General features: G+C 53.2%; 2 protein-coding genes across 2 annotated transcripts; one reads left to right on the top strand and one right to left on the bottom strand.

The window, feature by feature from the left end:
* Positions 1 to 1,439: 1,439 nt before the first annotated feature.
* Positions 1,440 to 11,959, top strand: Lgi4 (leucine rich repeat LGI family member 4). The gene is made up of 9 exons (XM_059275628.1): positions 1,440 to 2,212; positions 2,607 to 2,678; positions 3,042 to 3,113; positions 5,893 to 5,964; positions 6,077 to 6,148; positions 6,358 to 6,527; positions 9,611 to 9,775; positions 9,858 to 10,363; positions 11,556 to 11,959. Exons 1-9 carry the CDS (start codon positions 2,043 to 2,045, stop codon positions 11,868 to 11,870), a joined length of 1,614 nt encoding a protein of 537 aa, XP_059131611.1. The 5' UTR covers positions 1,440 to 2,042; the 3' UTR covers positions 11,871 to 11,959.
* A 1,259-nt stretch (positions 11,960 to 13,218) lies between these two features.
* Fxyd3 (FXYD domain containing ion transport regulator 3) lies at positions 13,219 to 19,690 on the bottom strand. The gene is made up of 8 exons (XM_059276298.1): positions 19,604 to 19,690; positions 16,412 to 16,465; positions 14,755 to 14,787; positions 14,643 to 14,666; positions 13,940 to 14,014; positions 13,826 to 13,862; positions 13,537 to 13,574; positions 13,219 to 13,431 (listed from the first exon to the last, which is right to left on the bottom strand). Exons 2-8 carry the CDS (start codon positions 16,449 to 16,451, stop codon positions 13,412 to 13,414), a joined length of 267 nt encoding a protein of 88 aa, XP_059132281.1. The 5' UTR covers positions 16,452 to 16,465; positions 19,604 to 19,690; the 3' UTR covers positions 13,219 to 13,411.
* Positions 19,691 to 20,317: the final 627 nt, after the last annotated feature.

Genomic DNA, 20,317 nt, shown 5'->3' with positions numbered 1-20,317 from the left:
GGGGGTATGGCTCAGTTATCAGAGTGCTTACTTAGCATTCATGGAGTCCTGGGCTCAATGCTCAGCACCAAATAACCTGGGAGTGATGACACACGTTTATTCCCAGAAGTGGAGGCTGGAGGTTGGGAGACCAAGGTCATCCTAGGCTATACAGAATGTTCAAGGCCAGCCTGAGTTATGTGGCATTCTGTCTAAAATGATTGCCCCCCAAGCCTGACTGAACCCCAAAGAGAGGAGCTGTTTGGTTAGTTCACCGAGTCCTCTCCTCAGTCTGGGCATGGACAGTAGGAATGATCCCACTGACAAATGAGGACACCGAGGAACAGAGAGGTTGAGTAACTTGACTGAGGCAACACAGGATCTGTTGGGCTCCTGTCCTCCAATGGCAAGAGACCACGTGTTCCTCAGCCTTCTGACCCCAGGCAACAAAGGTTGTTCCTACTAAGCTAGAACCAACTGGCCCCGTAAAGCTAATCATTTAAGAGCCTCATGCCTCGGTTTCCCCATTTTTGGAGCAGGGATTGTAAAGCAGGAACAGCAATACCCCCAGCTCACAGAGTTGCTGTGACGTCAATGAGCTAACACATGTAAAACCTGGCACACAGTTGAGTGTGGTGGAGCCCATCTGTCATCCCGGCACTTGGGAGGCTAAGCCAGGGGAGTCTTGTGTTTGCGGGCAGCCTGGACTGCAAAATGAATCCCAGGCCAGTCTCGAAACAAGCAAGCAAATGTAAAAGCCTGGCAGATAGCTTGACGGGCGTAGGAGGGATCAGGACTTAGGTTGGGTTATGTGTGATTTATGAATTTTTCTCATTTAATGGAGAGGATCTGTCTGAGTTTCCAAGACCTTAGTTCAGAGGAAAACACGCAATTGTGCACATAACCATAAATTCCAGCTTCCAAAGACAGGATGGAGAATGATACAGAGTGGCCCTGGAGCAGGCTCCCTGGGTTTGGATCCTGGCGCTGCCTCCACTGGAGCCAGCCACCCTGATCCCCTGGCCTTTCTTCAAATTCGTTATGAAAATGACACTGACCTGAACTTCATGGGAAGATTAGGGGCTGGTGGTGAAGTTTTAGGACAAAGCTCAATTAATTTGACGTGGAAGAGAGAGGTGGAATCATCACTGTTAGTTCTTGTATTCAGTCTTGGATCCTGGCCTTCAAGTGTTAATTACAGGGACCTGGAGGGAGCTCTGGCTTTGGGGCAGGGCAGCGGTTCTGCCACGGGTGGCCACAAGGGGGAGCAGCTGGACCGGTCCTGGCCTAGTGGTGCCTTGGTGACAGGGTGGACCACACCCTCTAAGAGCCGGGGCAGGAGGGAACAGCTAGGATATCCCCCATCCCCCAGTGACTCCTCTTCCTAGCCCCTCCCATCTGCAGTCTGCAGAGCCATCTGGTCTCCACCCTGGGGACATCCTTCCCACTCTCCCCAACTGGGGTTGAGTGGGGACTCTGATGAGGGGGTTGGTTGGGAGTGCCTAGGGTGGCTCAAGCCCTTGGCAGCTCCGCCCCCTCAAAGGCCATTCAGTCCCTTCCTTGGGCCTTTTCTTCCTATGGCCTCTGACCCGCTCCTTCCTACCCTTCTGCTGGGCACATCCCAGGCCACAGCAAGTGGGACGAGAGTGTGGGAGGACACAGAGAAAGTACTGGAAGCTTGAAACGGGGCAGGGAGGTGAGAGTTACAGACACCAGGCAGAAGGACCAGGACGGACAGACACACACACACACACACACACACACACACACACACACACACCAGAGATCTACAGGCCAAACCAGAGACACAGAGAGACAAAGAAGAAACAGACATGAGATTGCAGGGGTGGGAAACAGAATAATAGAAAGATTGGGAGAGAGACTGACAGACAATCCCACACTCCAGATACAGGGAGAGAGGGACCGGCTGAGAGAGAGAACAAGAAGGCGACCAGCCACAGGACAGCATGGCCAGCAGCAGGATGGAGGGGCATCCCACAAAGATGTAGTGGTCAGGGTCTGGCAGGGTAGGGTGAGTGGGAGCCTGGGCAGGGGCAGGGGGCATGGGAGGGGCAGGCATTCTATTGTTGCTGTTGGCCGGGGCTGGGGCAGGAGTGGCCTGGAGTCCCCCCAAGGCAAAGTGTCCCCCACGCTGCTCCTGTTCCAAGGAAAGCACCCTGTGTGAGGGCTCCTCCGAGCTGCCCGAGAGCTTCTCCGCCACGCTCCTGTCACTGTGAGTGCCAGCCCTGTGTGGGCCTAAAGGGAGGGAGGAGACCTGGGACTCCAGGGTTTGGGCTGGGGTGCTGGGGTCTCTATCAGAATCTTGCACACCACAGAATTCTGGGATGTCTGAAAGAGGGCTGCTGAGATTTGGAAAGGTGCCGACTGGGGGTGTCCCAAAGGGCAGGGGGAATCAATGGGGACACTGGAGGTGCAGTATCCAGGGGCTGAGGGCTGCCAGGGACCTTGTACATGTGTGGAGGGCAGAGGGCAGGGATAGAGAGCAGTAGGAGGGACCCCCGGGCTCAACATGGAAGGTCAGGGCCTCCAGAGCAGCCAAGGGCTCTGATTTGAGAGAGGAAAACTGCAATGGATTTCTGCTCACTGATTTCTGCCCATGTCCCCAGCTCCCTCATCAAGATGGGGGTCTCCCAGCTGAAGGCTGGCAGCTTCATGAAGATACCATCACTGCACTTGCTGTGAGTATGGCCTGGCTGGGCCCATGACCCTCTGCTCAAGAAAATGAGGGTTCCTGCACGTGTGTGTGCATGAATGTGTGTGTGTGCGCGCGCGTGCGTGCGTGCGTTTGCGCACGTGTGTGTGTGCGTGCGCGTGTGCGTGTGTGTGTGTGTGTGTGTGTATGTATGTGTGCATGTGAACGTATACATGCATGGGGGGTGTTCAGACACCTGTGAGGACATGTGTACTTTGTGTATATCTATGGAAGCATCCATGTCCGTTCACATACGCCTACACTTGCACGTGGGTCTTTGGGTTGGATGGGGGCTGAAAGGACAGTCATACATACCAGTCTGAAAACATCTGTCTTGCCCCCTTGCCAGGCTCTTCACATCCAATACCTTCTCCGTGATCGAGGACGATGCCTTCATTGGCCTGTCCTACCTGCGGTACCTGTGAGTACAGCCCTGCTGGGGGAAGGTGGGTCTGGAGGGGCGGGCGAGCCTCTTGTGACCCCCAGTGGAAGAGGACAAAGGGAAGTGGTCTGGGGAAGGGGGCATCTGGCCAATGGCAGGTCCCTAGGAGGAAGGCTGCAGTGTGGACAGCTCAGGAGCTACTGATCAGAAGGGAATCTCACCTCTGTGTACTTCAGATTCACAGAGGAAGCTGGGCCTGGTGGCTCAGGTCTGTAATCCCAGCTGTTCAGGAGGTTGAGGCAGGAGGATGGCTAACTCAAGGCCTGCTTCGGCTACAGAATGAATTCAAGGCTAGCCTGAACAACTCAGTGAGACCCTGTCTCATAATAAGAAATAATTAAAATAAGAGAAAATAAAAAACTAGGGGTACATCTTGGGAGTAGGTACTTGCTTAGCACGTGTGAGACCCCAGGTTTCAGTCCCAGCCCTGGAAACCAAGAACCAGCAAAGGGCCTAGATAGCCAGACTCAGTTGTCCTGATGCAGGGGGATTCCAGGAAAGGGTGTACAAAGAGGTTAGGAGAAGGAAACATTTAAAATTACCCGGAAACTACTTGGAGCTATGCAGTGACCATGTGACAGTGTTGGTGCAGCGCCAATGTGGGGGTGCCAGGTTGCAGGAGGGGTTGGCAGTATGACAGGGCTGTGTGCTGCTGGTGGCCTGGTGATGCTGCTGTGGAGGGTGGTGTGTAGGGGGTGTCCTTGTTACTGATGAAAGGGAAGTGATGTGTAAACAGACTTTTATTTCCTGCCTGCCAGTTCCAAATAACCAACACAGAGACTTAATAGGAATTATAGATGATTGGCCGATAGCTCAGGCTTATTACTAACTAGCTCTCGCAACTTAAATTAAGCCATTTTTTTTAATCTGCATTCTGCCACGTGGCCTTACCTCTCTTTCAGTGATGATTATATTATTGCTGATGGAGTGTTTGTTTGTTTGTTTATTTGTTTCGAGACAGGATTTCTCTGTGTAGTTTTGGTGCCTGTCCTGGATCTCGCTCTGTAGACCAGGCTGGCCTCAAACTCAGAGATCTGCCTGGCTCTGCCTCCCAAGTGCTGGGATTAAAGGCATGTGCCACCGTCATCCTGCCTGCTGATGGAGTATGAGGGTTGCTGACCAAAATAGCTGCCACAATATTGTTGGTGTTATTGGGGATATCTATAAGGTGTGTGGGGTTGCTGTTTGTGGTGATTATCAATGTAGGGATATGTGCTTATGGTGTGTGTGGATGTTGGTCATGGATATGGGTAGAATGTTGGTGGAGGTTTTCTAGTTTTGTGTTTTGGGGGCTCTTTCTTATTTGCCTGTTTGTTTTGGAAACTGGGGTCTTGGGCATACTAGGAAAGTAGTTCCAAACTCCTCACTGGGGGATTCTAGGCAGGGGCTCTACCACTGAGCCATACCACCAGTCCCTCACTGTGGGATTCTAGGCAGGGGCTCTACCATTGAGCCACACCACCAGTCCCTCACTGAGGGATTCTAGGCAGGGGCTCTTCCACTGAGCCACACCCCAGTCCCTCACTGGGGGATTCTAGGCAGGGGCTCTACCACTGAGCCACAGCCCTACCCCTCACTGGAGGATTCTAGGCAGGGCTCTACCACTGAGTCACACCCAACCCCTCACTGGGGGATTCTAGGCAGGGGCTCTACCACTGAGCCACACCCCCAGCCCCTCACTGGGGGATTCTAGGCAGGGTCTCTACCACTGAGCCACACCCCCAGCCCCTCACTGGGGGATTCTAGGCAGGGGCTCTACCACTGAACCACACCCCCAGCCCCTCACTAGGGGATTCTAGGCAGGGGCTCTACCACTGAGCCACAACCCTACCCCTCACTGGAGGATTCTAGGCAGGGCTCTACCACTGAGTCACACCCAGCCCCTCACTGGGGGATTCTAGGCAGGGGCTCTACCACTGAACCAAACCATATGGCCAGCCCTTCTGTGGAATATTCTAGGCAAGCACTCTATCTCTGAGGCACACCTCAGCCCAGGTGTCATGTTTTTTAAAAATGTTGCATTTATCTGGGGGAGAGTGACAGTGTATGTGCCATGGCCCACGCATACAAGTCAGAGGACAATTTGTGGGAGCAGATCCTCTTCTTCCACCACATGGGTTCTGGGGATCAAAAACTGGGGTTATCAGGCATGGTGGCAACTGCCTTTACCTGCTGAGCCATGTCCCAGCCCTGTTGTTAGTTTTGATGGTGTTGTTGGCTCTGGGTTTGCCAATGATGATGAAGTTGTTGGTATTCATGAAAATACTGTGCTGGTGGTGGATGGTGTGAATGTTGGTGGTGATGGTGATGCTGTTGGCACCAGCTGAGGTCTGTAACAGTGGTGGCAGTGTTGGTGTCATGGCAGCAGACTTGGTTCTGGTCATGAAAGTGTGATGTTGGTGACACTATCTGTGTTATTGGTGTGGGGTTTGGCAATGGGTGTTGACGAAAGAGGATGGGGATGAGTGCATAGTGCTGGGATTAATTGTTGGTAACTGAGCTCAGTGATGATAACAGAGGCACACATGTCAGTGCCACGGTGCCAGGGTGGTGGTGGTGTGATGGTGGTTGCGCTTATGATAAGCTTGACAATGACCATAGAGCCAAGACCTTGGCTACCGTGAGAGTAGCCCTGGTGAAGAATGGTTTCCTTGTGGTCATTCAAGGTGAGAGAAGAGAAAGAAACCATTCCTGTGGCTTCCTAGGGCCAGTCTCTCCAGCACTGTGGGCCTCGCCTCACTCCACCCTCTCCCCACAGCTTCATTGAGGACAACAAGATTGGCTCCATCTCCAAGAACGCCCTGAGAGGACTCCGCTCACTCACACACCTGTGTGTATTTCCACAGCCCAGTCCTCCACCATAGGCACCCGACCCATCCATCCCTCAAGGCCACGGCATCTCCTGGCCACAGCTGACACTCTTTCCTCTCCCGCTCTATCAGAAGCCTGGCCAACAACCACCTCGAGGCCCTACCCAGATTCCTGTTCCGAGACCTGGAGACTCTGACTCATGTGTGAGCTCAGGCTCAGGGGGGCTGAGGGTGGGGCTTGGGAATGCTAACAGGGAGGGAGATCTGGGCCTCTTTGGGCTAATGCATGAGTATGCTTGGCTTATACTTTCCTGTCGTCTGAGGGTGCCATCCTAGACCCTCACCTGGGAAGGTGACTCGGCCTCTAAGCCACAGAAACTGGGACACAGCTTCTTCGTGGCTTCTTGCCCCAGGGACCTCCGAGGGAACCCGTTCCAGTGTGACTGCCGAGTACTTTGGCTGCTGCAGTGGATGCCTACGGTGAATGCCAGTGTGGGCCTGGGGGCCTGTGCAGGCCCCTCTGCCCTTGCCCGAATGCAACTCAATCATCTTGACCCTAAGAAGTTCAAGTGCAGAGCCACAGGTGATGGCTTCCTGCCCCTCCCCAACTCCTCCGCAGTGGGAGGGGCAACAGGGCCTCTGAAGAAGTGAGGAAATCAAATGTGTGTGTTGGGGGCGGGGGAGGGGGGCGGGGGGAGGAGCCACAGGGGTGAGGAAATAACCTCCCTGAGCCTCCTCATTTCCTCATTTGTAAAGCAGGGGTGTAAACAGTGATCCCAGATCTTTATGAGGAGTAAACGCTGGGCAGTATTTTTCTTTACTTTTTGACAGGCTCTCAATTCACAGACAAGGCTGGCATTGAACTTGTGACCCTCCTGCCTCTTCCACCTTCTGTGTGCTGGGGTTGCAAGCATGAATCACACTTGGTCTCTGCACAGCTTTCTTTGCCAGTCCTGGCAAAGAGGCTTGTTGTTGTTGTTGTTATATGTATGTGTGTATGTCGGTGTATGGGCATGTGCATTCAAGTGCAGATGTTGGATCCCCTGGAACTGGAGATCTAGGCAGTTGTCAACTGTCCTACATGGGTGCTGGGAATGGGAACTCTAGTTCTCTGCAAGAACAGCAAACGCTGGTAACCCTGAGCCGTCTCTCCAGCCCTTGTTTGTTGCTATTTTTGTTTCGTTTTCTGAGACAAAGTCTTTCTATGTAGCCCAAGCTGGCTTCAGACTTGTAGCAATCCTCTGGTCTCGGCCTCACAAACGCCCCATGACAGGCGTGCTGGGCTTCCAAGAAGCTTTTGTAAGGATTCACTGGTATTGTTAATAGGACACTTAAATACCCCTCCTTTGCACCCATTTTGTGCTGGGAGCTGCGGGTACCTCCCTCCTCCCTGGGGCTTGTCTTCTTTTAGCTTTTCCACAAATATATAGAGTATACCCCGGGACGTTTTTCTGAGTGCTGGGTCATGCAGGAGACAGCAGTGACTCGGCTGGCTGGCCCTGGGTCTCTCCCTTTCTGAGGCTACAGCTGAGAAGTCAGGCAACCCCAAAGAGTCCAGGAGGATCCCTCAAAAACAAGGAGGCACAGGTGGGGGTAGGGGGTTGGGAGGGAGGGGGGTGGGATGACAGAGCTGGAAGGCACAGGCAGAGTCTGGGGTAGGAGTGAGGTCAGGACTGGAGAAGTCATTAGCACCTGAGGAAGCCCAGAGCTAGGACCAGAAAAGCCAAGGAAGGGTGCAAACAGCAAGTAGTGTGGGTTCTGTTTAAGGGCTTGTTTTTGTTTTTGTTTTTCCGAGACAGGGTTTCTCTGTGTAGTTTCCGTGCCTGTCCTGGAACTAGCTCTGTAGACTAGGCTGGCCTCGAACTCACAAAGATCTGCCTGGCTCTGCCTCCTGAGTGCTGGGATTAAAGGTGTGCGCCACCACCGCCTGGCTTCATTTACATTTTAAAATATGGGTGTGGGGGAATGGTGGCTGTATGTGTACCATGGCGCATGTACAGAGGTCAGAGGACAAGGGGGAACCGATTCTCTCCTTGCACCTATGAATTCTGGGACCGAATTCAGCTCCATCAGACTTGATGGCAAGTGCCCTTACTCACTGAGCCATCTCCCCAGCCCAGGAAGGGCTGATTAAAAGGACATTTTTAAAAGATTCTGCAGGGCATGGTAGTACATGCAATCCCAGCACTGGGACGGCTGAGGCTGGAGGGCTGTGACCTTGAGAGCAGTGTAGGCAACATGGTGCGGTCCTACCTCAAAAACAAAATGACATTCAGTCTGCGTGAATGTCCCCGGTTGTAGCTTCTTCCTGTGTCAACCTGCCACCTAGGAACAGGGCCTGGTGTGTAGCGTGACACACAGCCTGGGTCTCTTCTGACAACCTGGAGAGTGAACTAAAGAACTCCCTGGACTGGTGAGATGGCTCAGTGGTTAAGGACACTTGCCACCAAGCCTGATGACCGGGCTTCAATCCCCAGAACCCACAGGATGGAAGGAGACAGCCAGCTCTCACCCTTGCCCTCTGACCTCCACACACAGGTCATGCGTCCCACACATAAACACAGATGGGAGCAGACGACCCGTCTTCTGCATGGGTGGGGTAGCCCCTAGTCGCTGCCCTTGTTTTTATGGTTCAAGCCAGGTTGTGACACCTCCATGTGCTTTTGGATGTGGCAAAAAGGAGGCGAAAGAGGCCAGGTCCAGAACAAGTCATGTTCACACAATGGAGTGAATATCATACTTCTTGTCTGCTGTGAACTTGATCATGATATCTGGGGAGTGTGTTAGTAGGGGTACTGGAACATTCTGTCTGGGCTGCCTGATGGTCATCTCCCTGCTTTATGAAAAAAGTGATGTGTGTGTGTGTGTGTGTGTGTGTGTGTGTGTGTGTGTGTGTTACTAGGGACTAAACTCAGAGCCTTCCAAATGTTAGGCAAGCATTCCACTACCGAGCCACACCCCAGCCCCTCACTGGGGGATTCTAGGCAGGGGCTCTACCACTGAGCCACACCCCAGCCCCTCACTGGGGGATTCTAGGCAGGGCTCCACCACTGATCTACATACATCCTAGCCCTCTTTCTACTTTTTTTGTTTTGAGATAGGGTCTGCTATTAAGTTGCCAAGACTATCCTGAACTCCTGTATCCCAGACAGGCCTTGAACTTTCAGTTGTCATGGCTCATTCTCCTGAGGAGCTGGGTTGACGGTCTGTCTGGGGAGAATGGATGTTGCTGGCTAGCTGGCTGCCTGGGTCACTTATCCTCAAGTTTTCATGGTAACAAAGTGTAGCTCACAGGAATGATGTTGTAAATTAATTGAGTAACTAAACATGCTGTTTGATTTGTTTTGTGTTTTTGAGACAAGATCAGGCTATGTAGCCCAGGCTGACCAGCAACCAGAAATCCTCCTGCCTCAGCTTCCCCTAGGCTGCGATCATAAGCATGTCCCACAACATCTGTCTAAGACACTTTTCAATGGACTATTTGATGATGCCACACAGCTTTGAAAAGAAAGATGTTCGTGTTTCTGAGAGTTAAGATATCTATAGACAAAAAGGTTACATTCTATAGGTTCCTATGTGGTGAACACTATGAATTCTCATTTCAAAGATGTGCTAAGAAGGCTCAGAAACTGAGGCAGGCACCTCTGACTCTCTTGCTGCCTCTAGAACTGTCCTGGCTCCAGACTGTTGGGGAGTCGGCACTGAGCGTGGAGTCCTTCTCCTATCAGGGGGAACCTCACGTGATCCTGGCACAGCCCTTCGCTGGCCGCTGCTTGATCCTGGTCTGGGACTACAGCCTGCAGCGCTTCCGGCCTGAGGAAGAGGTGTCCGGTGAGCTCCCCTCCTGTCCTGGCCTCTTCTCTCCTGTCCCCAGACTGCCACTGAGCCTGACTGTGTCACACTCTCCCTACAGCGCCCTCCGTGGTGTCCTGCAAACCTCTGGTGCTGGGCTCACACCTCTTCATACTGGCTGCCCGCCTGTGGGGAGGCTCACAGCTGTGGTCTCGGTCTAGCCCCGACCTGCGTCTGGCCCCAATACAGGTCCTAGCCCCTCAAAGGCTGCTGCGACCCAATGATGCAGAGCTCCTGTGGTTGGATGGGCAGCCCTGCTTCGTGGTGGCTGACGCCTCCAAAGCTGGGAGCACCACGCTGCTGTGCCGCGATGGGCCCGGCTTCTACCCACGTCAGAGCCTGCATGCCTGGCACCGCGACACGGACGCTGAGGCCCTGGAGCTGGATGGCCGACCGCATCTGCTGCTTGCTTCAGCCTCCCAGAGGCCGGTGCTCTTCCATTGGTTTGGTGGCCGCTTCGAGAGGCGCACAGACATCCCAGAGGCTGAGGACGTCTATGCCACGAAACACTTTCAGGCCGGTGGAGACGTGTTCCTGTGCCTGACACGATACATTGGGGACTCCATGGTGAGGCTGGGGTCACGCAGTGGAAGCCAAGCCTGATCACGGCAGCTGACCCTCATTTGACAGGGGGCTGGATCCCTGTTTCAGCGCAGCCTCTCACGGGTGAATTCCAGGCGTGGTTTCTATCACTGAGCCTCACCCACAACCAATCCCTGATGAATTCTAGGCAAGCAAGCCCCACTAAGCCCCAGCCCCAGGCCCTTTCTAGTGAATTCCTGGCATAAGCTGAGCTACACTTCCAACCCTCAGCGATGAGTCCTAAAGTGAGGGCTTTGCCTGCTGAATACAGCCCGAGGCAGAGACTCAGACAGGGTCTTAACATGTAGTGCAGGCTGGCCTCAATCTTGTGCCCTGTGCCGGTGTAACAGGAAGGTGCCAACATGACCTGCTTCCACTGAACTTATTCTACTCCGCTAAGCTTGGCTCTGTAACTCTAGAACATTCCAGAATGATAGTTAACTCCAACCACACCCTTCCCATTGGGATACTACACCCTCAAGGTTGAACTGGTTGGTGGTAGGCCCTGCTCACTGCCTCCGGGGCTCTCTTTTCAGAATGAGGTCCAGTCAGGGACAGACAACCCCGCCCCACGCAGTTATCTGAGGGGTCTCTAGGGGAAAACAGTGGAGATAAGAATGGGAGTCAGGTAGGAGGGACTGGAGAAGGTGGAAGCTGCGTGAGGGTGTGGCCAGAACGGATGGCGTAAACATGGCTCGTGACCCTTGCTGGACACTCTGTGTGGCATGTGTGGGAAAGAGAAAGGTCTAGAACAAAGATCAGCTCTGAGCAGACAGATGTTTTCATCTGTAAATTAGGAAAGCTACTGGGCATAGTGTTGGTGTCAGTCAAGGGTCTGGCATTTCAGTACCAGGGAGGCTGAGGCACAAAGACCATGAGTCTGAGATAGTCAGTCAGTACCAGCAAGACTCCCCCAAAACAAACAAACAAACAAACAAACAAACCAATAAACAAAAATAAAGAGCTACAGTGAAAAGCTGAGGCACAAAGACCATGAGTCTGAGATAGTCAGTACTAGCAAGACTCCCCAAAAATAAATAAATACATACATACATACATAGCTACGGTGAAACTGAGGACCTACAGGCTCGTGTTACAAGTCCTCCAGAGCCTCGAGGATGACAGGGAGGCCCAGTGCCTCTTGACCCAGGGTCTAACTAGCTCCCGCACCCTACAGGTCATGCGCTGGGATGGCTCCATGTTCCGACTGCTACAGCAGCTTCCATCTCGAGGTTCCCATGTCTTCCAGCCACTGCTCATCGCCAGAGACCAGTTGGCCATCTTGGGCAGCGACTTTGCCTTCAGCCAAGTCTTCCGCCTTGAGCCTGATAAAGGGATCCTGGAGCCACTACAGGAACTGGGACCCCCGGCCTTGGTGGCCCCTCGCGCCTTTGCCCAAGTCATGGTAGCAGGAAGACGCTTTCTATTCGCAGCGTGCTTCAAGGGCCCCACGCAGATCTACCAGCACCACGAGTTGGATCTCAGTGCCTGAGGCTGGGCAGGACCCTGGAAGTGGCTGTGGGGCTGGCAAGGACATCCTACGACATCTGGGTACCCTCTCGGGCCTGGCCTCCTGGCCATCACAGCCTGTCCTGTGTGATACAGACTACTATCCAGTGCATCAGCCTGGGTCAGGCTTAGCCTACCTTTTGGAGGATCTGCACTTTAGGGGGAAGCGGGAGGAGGTCTCTCTGCTCCCAACAATGTTTGGGGCTCTTGCAGTTTGAAGCCACATTTTGGCTGAGGACAGATGTTCCCTAGACAATGGCTTGGGAGCTCAGCCTGGGACACAACAGGGAACTGGGATACAGAAATCAAAAGAACAATCTGCTGAGCTCAAGAGGTCTGGATATCCCGCCTTGGTCCTGCTCCATATAAAGTACAGAGAGAGAGCTTTCTTTTCCACTCAAAACCAATCTGGTCATTGGCTTTCGTGGAGGAGTACGTATCTCTGTGACGTCACAGTTGCTGGGCAGTTTCCGAGACTGGCACTTTGCTGTTTATGCGCATGTCTACTGCCAAAGTCCGAGTGGGCTTTTGATGCTTTTACGCATGCGCAGAAAAGTGAAGTGGTAAAGATGAGTCTGGAGGTATCAGAGAAAGCCATGGGTACCCCGTTCCCAGAATGTGACAGGGGCAAGAACAGAAAGTGTGTGATGTGAGTTCAATAAATGCCCTGCGCTCCCGACCTGCCCGGTCTGTGGGCTCATGGCAGGAAGGTCTTGTGAATGTTGTTGAGTGGCAGGTGATGGCCCTGGATGGGATCCTGGGTAAGAATTTTGCTTTGAAAGGTTTTAGGCATTTTCCAGGGTGTCACATGGCATCAGGGGTACTAGGGAATCTCAAGAAAGCCTGGGGCTAGTGGAGGGTCTCACTCTGTGCCTGCTGTATATTTTTAGGGGTGTCCTGGGGGAATTAAAGGTTTCACAGGGACAGTTGGTGTATGGAAAAGTCTCAGGGTAAAGTGAGGTCTCAGAATGGATGAGAAAGCCACTGTAGGGGTGGGGGTGGGGCTAAACTATTCGAGTGGCCCCAACATGGTAGGATGACCTATTATAGTTATTCTCAGTGTCAACACTGTACTCGATTAGGGTTCTTTTTCACTCCTAGAAGTGTCCCTAGTTTACCACTAGAACATCTAAGTGGCACACGAGGCTGCCCATGGAGAGAGCGGAAAGTCTCATGTCCATCATCAGGTCATGACACACAGGTCTAACCAAGATTCGGCCACCGGCTTCTGCACACAGGTGCCCACCTCATCAAGGGCCCCCAGGCCCACCCCAACATCTGCCTACCCCCTCGCTGCCCACAGCCACACTCCAGAATGCACACAATCTGAGTTCACCTGAGCACGATGTAAAACCATTTTAGATTAGAAACTGAACAAAGATCCAGCTATCATGAGAGAGGTAAGATGAGACCCAGGCAAGGCAGTGTCAGGAGAGGACAGGACGGCCGTGTTGGAGTTCAGGCCCACCTCCAGAGCCAGGACCTGGGCTCAGAGGCATGCTGTGCTCTTCTACTGGTCCATCTTCAGCAGTTGTGAGCAGAGCCTAGTGGAGGGATGGGGTCAGTTTGCAAGGGTCTATCCAGTCCCTTCTCCCCCTACCCCAGCCACCGCTTGTGACCCTTATCCCCAGTCACCCTGAGTGTCTTACCTGGTGTGATGAGAGGTGGCCCATCCCCTGGACGGTGACTGGGAAAATAGAAAAGTGATAACATACAAATAAATCCCCTTTGTTCTCTCCCTTAGGGCTAAGTATTCTCAGCTTGCCTAGACAGTTTCTTGGCTGGTTTTCCACTGTAGGTTTATACAGAGCTGGGGACCAAAGCCTTCTAGGGATGATTTGCAGGAAGCCAAGCCCGGGAGGCCTCAGGGCAGAGCAGCCAGGCCTGTCCTCTCTGCACAAGGCTTAGCCTTTTGGGCATGCCCAGAACCCATCTCACCTGGGCTTCTGCCGGAACTTGCACTTGCACTTCCCACCTGTTGGAGAAGGACACAGTCAGAGGGACACACCGACTCTTCCCTGTTCTCTCCCCCATCCAGAGCTCCGTACTCACTCATAAGAACTATGATGCCCACGGCACAGAGGATCCCTGCACAGATGAGCCCACCGACTCGAAGCCTGTACCAATCTGAGAGAGAAACGGGAGGCCTCAGAGCTGGCCAGGCCCCCGCATCTGTCTCCCAGTCCATTTGATAGCCGTGAAAGAGAAAGCCCCGCCCTGTTGTGCACACATTGCAGTTAAGATCCAAGCAAACAAGGTATTTCACGTCCGTTCAGAGGCAGAGAAGCCGTCTGAAGGGAAAGGATCAGTGTCGGGGATAGGAAGTCGGGGTAGGGGCCTTTAGAGAGTGGTCACGCTGTCTGAGGAGGTCCCACTGAAGGAAGTTCTGCAGGAAGTCAGAGGTGGCCCCGAAGACACATGGAAGACAGGGGTCCAGGCGAAAGGTGCACAGGTTCTGAGATGGGTGGCTGCCGGGAAGAGTGGGTCCAATTCCCCACCTTCTCTGGGGAGATTTTTGTGACCAACTTTCGGGTGGTTGATCTGAACCTTACGCCTCTTGCAGACTGCCCCGTGTCTGTCTTGAATTCTCCCTCACGGCTGATTCCAGATACCTGGATGCCCAGTGACCCATTTCAAACCCTCTCCTATCCTGTCCCCTGGGCCACTGTGAACTGTCAGCCTCCCTTGTGTGGGACCGTTGGCACAAAATAATGTGTAGGACTGGGAAGAAGTGAAGAGGGGATGGTGTTCTTACCGTAGTAGAAGGGGCTGTCTTTATCTGCAGAGAGAGAAAGGACACACGCATGAATCTGAGACAGTAGCAGGGGCCTGAGGTAAGTGGGATGGAGGGGTGGGCTCTGACTCACCTTCGGGGTCATTGGCATCCAGAGCAGGCAGGCCTGCGGGGACAAGGAAGGACAAGGGTGACTATGGTGGCCCTCAGCAGGGTCAGTTTATTGCCTGAGAAAAATGTTCCATGGGGGAACAGCCCCACCTCCAAAGTGCACAGGATTTGGCTGCTGGTTAGTCTCACCTGGACATGCGCCGTCATGGAGATACAGGCTCACCCACCCACCCCCCACCTGTGAGTCATGCCAGCATTTTGCCACCAGAAACAGATCCTATTCCGGGTACTTTTTGGCCACTGTGTGAGTGAATGTTTCCAGACACATGGCCAGGCCACACCTCCTGCTGAAGAGGCTTTGCTTCTCAAGGTAGCAGATGGTTTCTGTTCCCAGGCCTGTTTCCTCCACACCAGCAATGCCCACAGCCCCCCACAGCTACACCCCACAGTTATCAGGGTTGCCGACCTTTTGACCCTTTGAAATGACTCACGGTTGGCAACAATTCATTCCTTTATCCTTTTTCCAAATAGAGTGCTACTTGTGCCCAAAGAGTGATAAAGTAAAAAGCAGTTGTTGTTTTTTTTTTTAAAGGGGGGGCCCCCACTGGAGAGAGATGGCTTAGTGGTTAGAACACTGATTGCTCTTGCAAAAGACCTAAGTTCAGTTCCCAGCACCCACACATTGGGAGATGGTTCCCAAACATCGGTAACTGCAGTTCCAGGGGACCTGACACCCTCTTGTGGCCTCCACAGTCACCAAGCACTCAAATGGCAAAACACCCATACACATAAAATAATTTAAAAGCCGGGCAGTGGTGGCGCACGCCTTTAATCCCAGCACTTGGGAGGCAGAGCCAGGCGGATCTCTGTGAGTTCGAGGCCAGCCTGGGCTACCAAGTGAGCACCAGGAAAGGCGCAAAGCTACACAGAGAAACCCTGTCTCGAAAAATAAAATAAAATAAAATAAAATAAAAAAGTGGATCGCTCCTAAGAAATGATGCCTAAAGTTGTCCTCTGGCTGCCACACACACAAGCATGCACACGCATGAACAGTTACACACACATGAGCACACACAGTCATGCACACACAAAGGAGGCAGAGGGAGGAGGGAAGGAAGGAGAAAACAGGGCAAAAGCGAGGAGTAAGGATTAAATTCTGGCAGAAAGCTTGCTTGGTTTCATCCCGGGCCTGACTTCTGCCACGGGGAGAAAAACAATGCTTAATTATATTTGAGGCACAAACGCTTGGGGCCCACTCCACCCAGGCCCCACTTCACTGCTGTTCAAACATTAACGCATTTAAGCCTCACAAAAGCCCTGTGACCAAGTGCTGTTGTTCTCTGTGTTTTCAGGGATGGAGAAACTGAGGCATGAGGTATTCCCATTACCCACTACATCACCGATAGGTTCTTAGAGGCATCTGGGAAGGCAATGTAGGGAGGCCATGACACCCAAGAGTACTGGGCCGAGCCTTCGGCTTGCTGTCACCGAAAAGTAAATGGCATTCCCCAAAGGAAACACACACACACACACACACACACACACACACACACACACACACAAACACACACACACACACACACACAGAGAGAGAGAGAGAGAGAGAGAGAGAGAGCAAGCTTGTCATCACCCAGCTGAGAGGCCCCAGGCAAAGGGCAGTTTGGTGGCCAGATTCTCACCTGCTAGGAGGACCAGCAGGCTCAGGGTGACCTCTTGCATGTCGCAGCGTTGATCTAGAAGAGTCCAGAGAGGAGGCCCAAGCTTAGCAGAATGTCCAGGATGTAAGGCCGTGCGCCTCTGGTTCCCTATCCCGCCTGCTGCTCACCAGGAGCACAGGAAGGTACACACAGGAAGGTTGGTAGTGAGCCTGAAGCTCACTGGGCTGGGAGATAAGGAGCCCCAAAGTCAAGTGGGGGCTGGGTGAGCACTCGGGCTCCATGAAGGAACAGCCATTGTCGTCCCTGGACCACGACTTTAGGTTTTACCGTAACGAATCTTTTCTTGGAGAGAAGAGGTGGGGTGGTGTTTTGCTATGTCCAGGCTGGCCTTGAATTTGCCATCCTCCTGCCTCAGCTCTCCAAGTGCTAGGATCACAGGTGTGCACCATCACATTCAGCTTGTTATCTCTATCTGTACGATGGGGGAAACTGAGGCTCTGAGAGGTAAAAGCTGATGTCCAAGATCACTTGGTCCAGAAAACAGGATTTAAACAATGCCTTGTCCCCCACTTGCTGTTCATAACTCAGAACTGTGAGGGCCTCGGGGTGTTTTGGGGAGTAGGGTGTCAGGAGCCAGGTGGCAAGAGGCCCGGGTTCCGGGAGTGGCTCCCACAGACAGCTTGGAGCCTGCCTGGCTCTGCCCACACACTGCAGGCCTCTAGCTGGGGCCTGAGCTGACTCCCTGGGTTCCTGGGTGGGTGTATGGCAGAAATAATGCCAAGTTGGTGGGACATGTGCAGAGGGGGGTCCTGGCTGCAGCCTTACCTCCATTGTCTGCCCCACCCTTGGATCTGTCCCTTCAGCGTTCTCCCCAGTCCCAGCTCAAGCCCGGGTTTTGCCCCCTACCCTAGCCCTCACCCCTCCCTGACTCAGCCTCTGCTCTTGATCCTCATGCCAGCCTCAGTCCGCTGGGCTTCTCTTAGCAGCAAACCCTCCGTAGTTCCCCAGCGAGGCTCACTCAGCCCAGAGCGCCTTTCCATACAGCTCGGGCCCCAACAGTCTGCCTTTCCGTCACCCTGGAGGCCTGGAATAACCTCCTGTTCTCTGTGCACCTCTCCCACTTGTCCTGCTCAACTGTCGTGAGCTCATGTGCATGTACACACACACACACACACACACACACACACACACACTCAAGATAGTGAGTGCTGACATTTGTCCCCATTCCCCACAGGCTAAACACTGTCCAGTGACCTTGTGGGTCTCTTTTTCAATCCCTAGCAGTCCCAATGTCACACTTCAGAGCTAGCCCTTTTTACCCACACCAAAGCACACACACACTTGGAAGGGATGGAGCCAGCCACTGCTGGTGCGGGGTGTCCCATATGCTCACACAGACTTCTCCATTTCTATGGGCCCACCCCCAGAGGCCTGGGAAATCCTTCAGCTTCTCTATTAATCTAAATCGGTGGAGGCCTGTCATGCAAGCTACCAGGGAAGCTGAGGCAGGAGAAATGCTAATAATTCACGGACAGCCTAGGATACAGAGTTAAGGTCAGACTGAACGATTTGGTGAGATTTCACAAAATAAAAAGTCAAAAGAGGATGTGAGATGCAGCTCAGTGGTAGTACCCTGCCTAGAATGCCCCAGTGAGGAGCTGGGGGTGTGGCTCAGTGGTAGAGCACCTGCCTAAAACCCCCCAGTGAGGGCCTAGGAGAATTGGCCCAGCAGTGGAGGTTTGCTTAGTCTGCTCTTCAGGCCCTGGATTTAATATTTAATACTCATTACACACACACACACACACACACACACACACACACACACACACACACACGACTCATTGTTTTAGATTAAACACGCATTTTTTTTTTTTTTGTAGTAGATTCGGGGACTGTCTCAGATGTCATGGGCCCCAGCTAGCGCTTTGGGGAGCTGAAGTGGTGGTTAGGGGTACATGCTGCAGGTGTCTGTGGGCTCAGGCTGCCTCCTAACACTTCATTACCCATTCGGGTAAAAACACTAGCCGCGGCAGCTGCTCTTACGGAGTGCCCAGCCCATGCGGGCTTTTCTCAGGGTCTCATGATACTCCCTCATATCATCATCACAGCTTGGTGAAGTTGGCACTGTCATTATTCCACGTCGATGTCACAACCATCACGTCTGAGTTCATCTTAACATTGTACGCTGTCATCACGGCTGCTGGGTCTCACCTCTTACATTTCTCCCTATAGACTCCTCCAAGGCCCCCGAGGCCCCCAATCTCCCATCCCCACAAAACACTCAGAATCGGGGGTGGGGAAAGACAGGGGTTGCCCTGCAGCCCTGCCACTGCACAGTCTGGACCCTGGCGTGTGTAGGGCTGCAGGGAGCCGAGCCGGAAGCCGCCATCCCTCCTCACTGTCCTGTCTCTGCTGATGCTGTTTTCTGAAGAGAGGCTACCTGCTTCGGAGTGGGCCACAGTGGGAGCCAGCACGGAGAAGTCTGACTGGGACGCTCCCCACCTCATCTACTTCCTGGCTGTGCCAGTTGGAGGACAGATGCTATCACCTGCCTCCTGCATTCTCTCCTCCTCCAAGATGGTGGAGGATGGCCACTTCTGCAGGGGTACACTGCATAAACACTTGTCATCTGAGTCCCCCACATCTCCTAACCAGGTCCCACTTTACAACCTCCCTAGAGCAGAGCATCCCTCTTTCCTGGCATTCATCATCATCTATGTACCCCACACCTGTCCACCCAGACACAGTCCCATTCGCTTCATCCCTCAATGCATTTAAACTACTCCTTGTCTGCTCAGTTACCCTAGGTATTCCTCCCCACCTCACCCACTGAGAAACCCCCAGTCGTGATACCACAGTATGATCATTTCCCGTCCACCCTGACACCCCCACCCAGTTCAGATACCACCAGTAAAACCAGACTTCTCATCCACTCAGAGCCCCCCCCCTCAAGTCTTCCTGATCCCCACTATGAATGCCAAGTGGGTTACCCCAGATGTCTAGTCCAGTCCCACAGAGTTGAGCCGTGAGGAACAGGCAGCTGAAGCAGGAGAAGGTAGTCTCCTGCTTCCAGAAAAGAAGTCTTGAAGCTGGAAGATTGTTGGGGTTTTTAACCCCAGTTTTTATGTAGCAGGGACAGCCAGAGGAGAGCCAGGGAGAGTTGGGGGACAGAGGCAAAGGTCTCTGGGGGGAAGGGGCCCCCAGGCCGCTCACCTGATTAGCTCAACAGGCTGAGAGGTGGTTCCGGGAGAGAGCAGAATGTGGACTGCCCAGCCTGGGCGTCTTTATCCACAACTGCCACGCCCTGAGCAAACCTGGGCAGGCAGGCACAAGTTAGGTCTCCCTGAGGCGAGGGACGCCCCCACCCCATTCCTCCCTTAAAGAGACAGTTCTACCCGTTCTCTAGCTATAGTAGCCTCAAGTGAAGTGAAAGGGGATTGTGGTGGGCTGGGGTTTGGCATCATAATGGAGGGGAGATATCTTGTCCAGTCTCCTGAACTCCAAAGGAGACCGGGTTATGGGGAAGGTTCTCAGCTCCTTAACAACAAACCATCTTTTTGGAGGGTTAAAGTGGAACATCTATTTGATTTAGGTGGGGTACTTTTTCTTTGTTTGCTTATTTGAGGCAGGGTCTTACTATGTAGCCCTGGCTGGCCTGGAACTCACATTGCAGACCTGGCTCTGGTGTGATCAGGATCCACCCCCCTCTGCCTCCTGAGTGCTGGGATTAAAGGGGCGCAGCACCAGCTGTGGTTTTGTGTGGGGGTGGGATTGCTGGTGCTTACAGGGAGTTGAAGCCCTCTGTCCGTCCTGGAGTCTTTGCTGGCAGGACTGAGGGGTTAATAGAAGACATTGACATGGCTGAGGCTGCCATATGAAGGAGACACTTGCATGGTGGGCTACGGTGGGGGTTGTGGTTCTCGGGGC

Source organism: Peromyscus eremicus, chromosome 1, assembly GCF_949786415.1.
Source record: "Peromyscus eremicus chromosome 1, PerEre_H2_v1, whole genome shotgun sequence".
NCBI classification, from domain to species: domain Eukaryota; kingdom Metazoa; phylum Chordata; class Mammalia; order Rodentia; family Cricetidae; genus Peromyscus; species Peromyscus eremicus.
The sequence above is the reverse complement of the archived record's forward strand: the minus strand, read 5'-3'. Positions and strand labels throughout refer to the sequence as shown.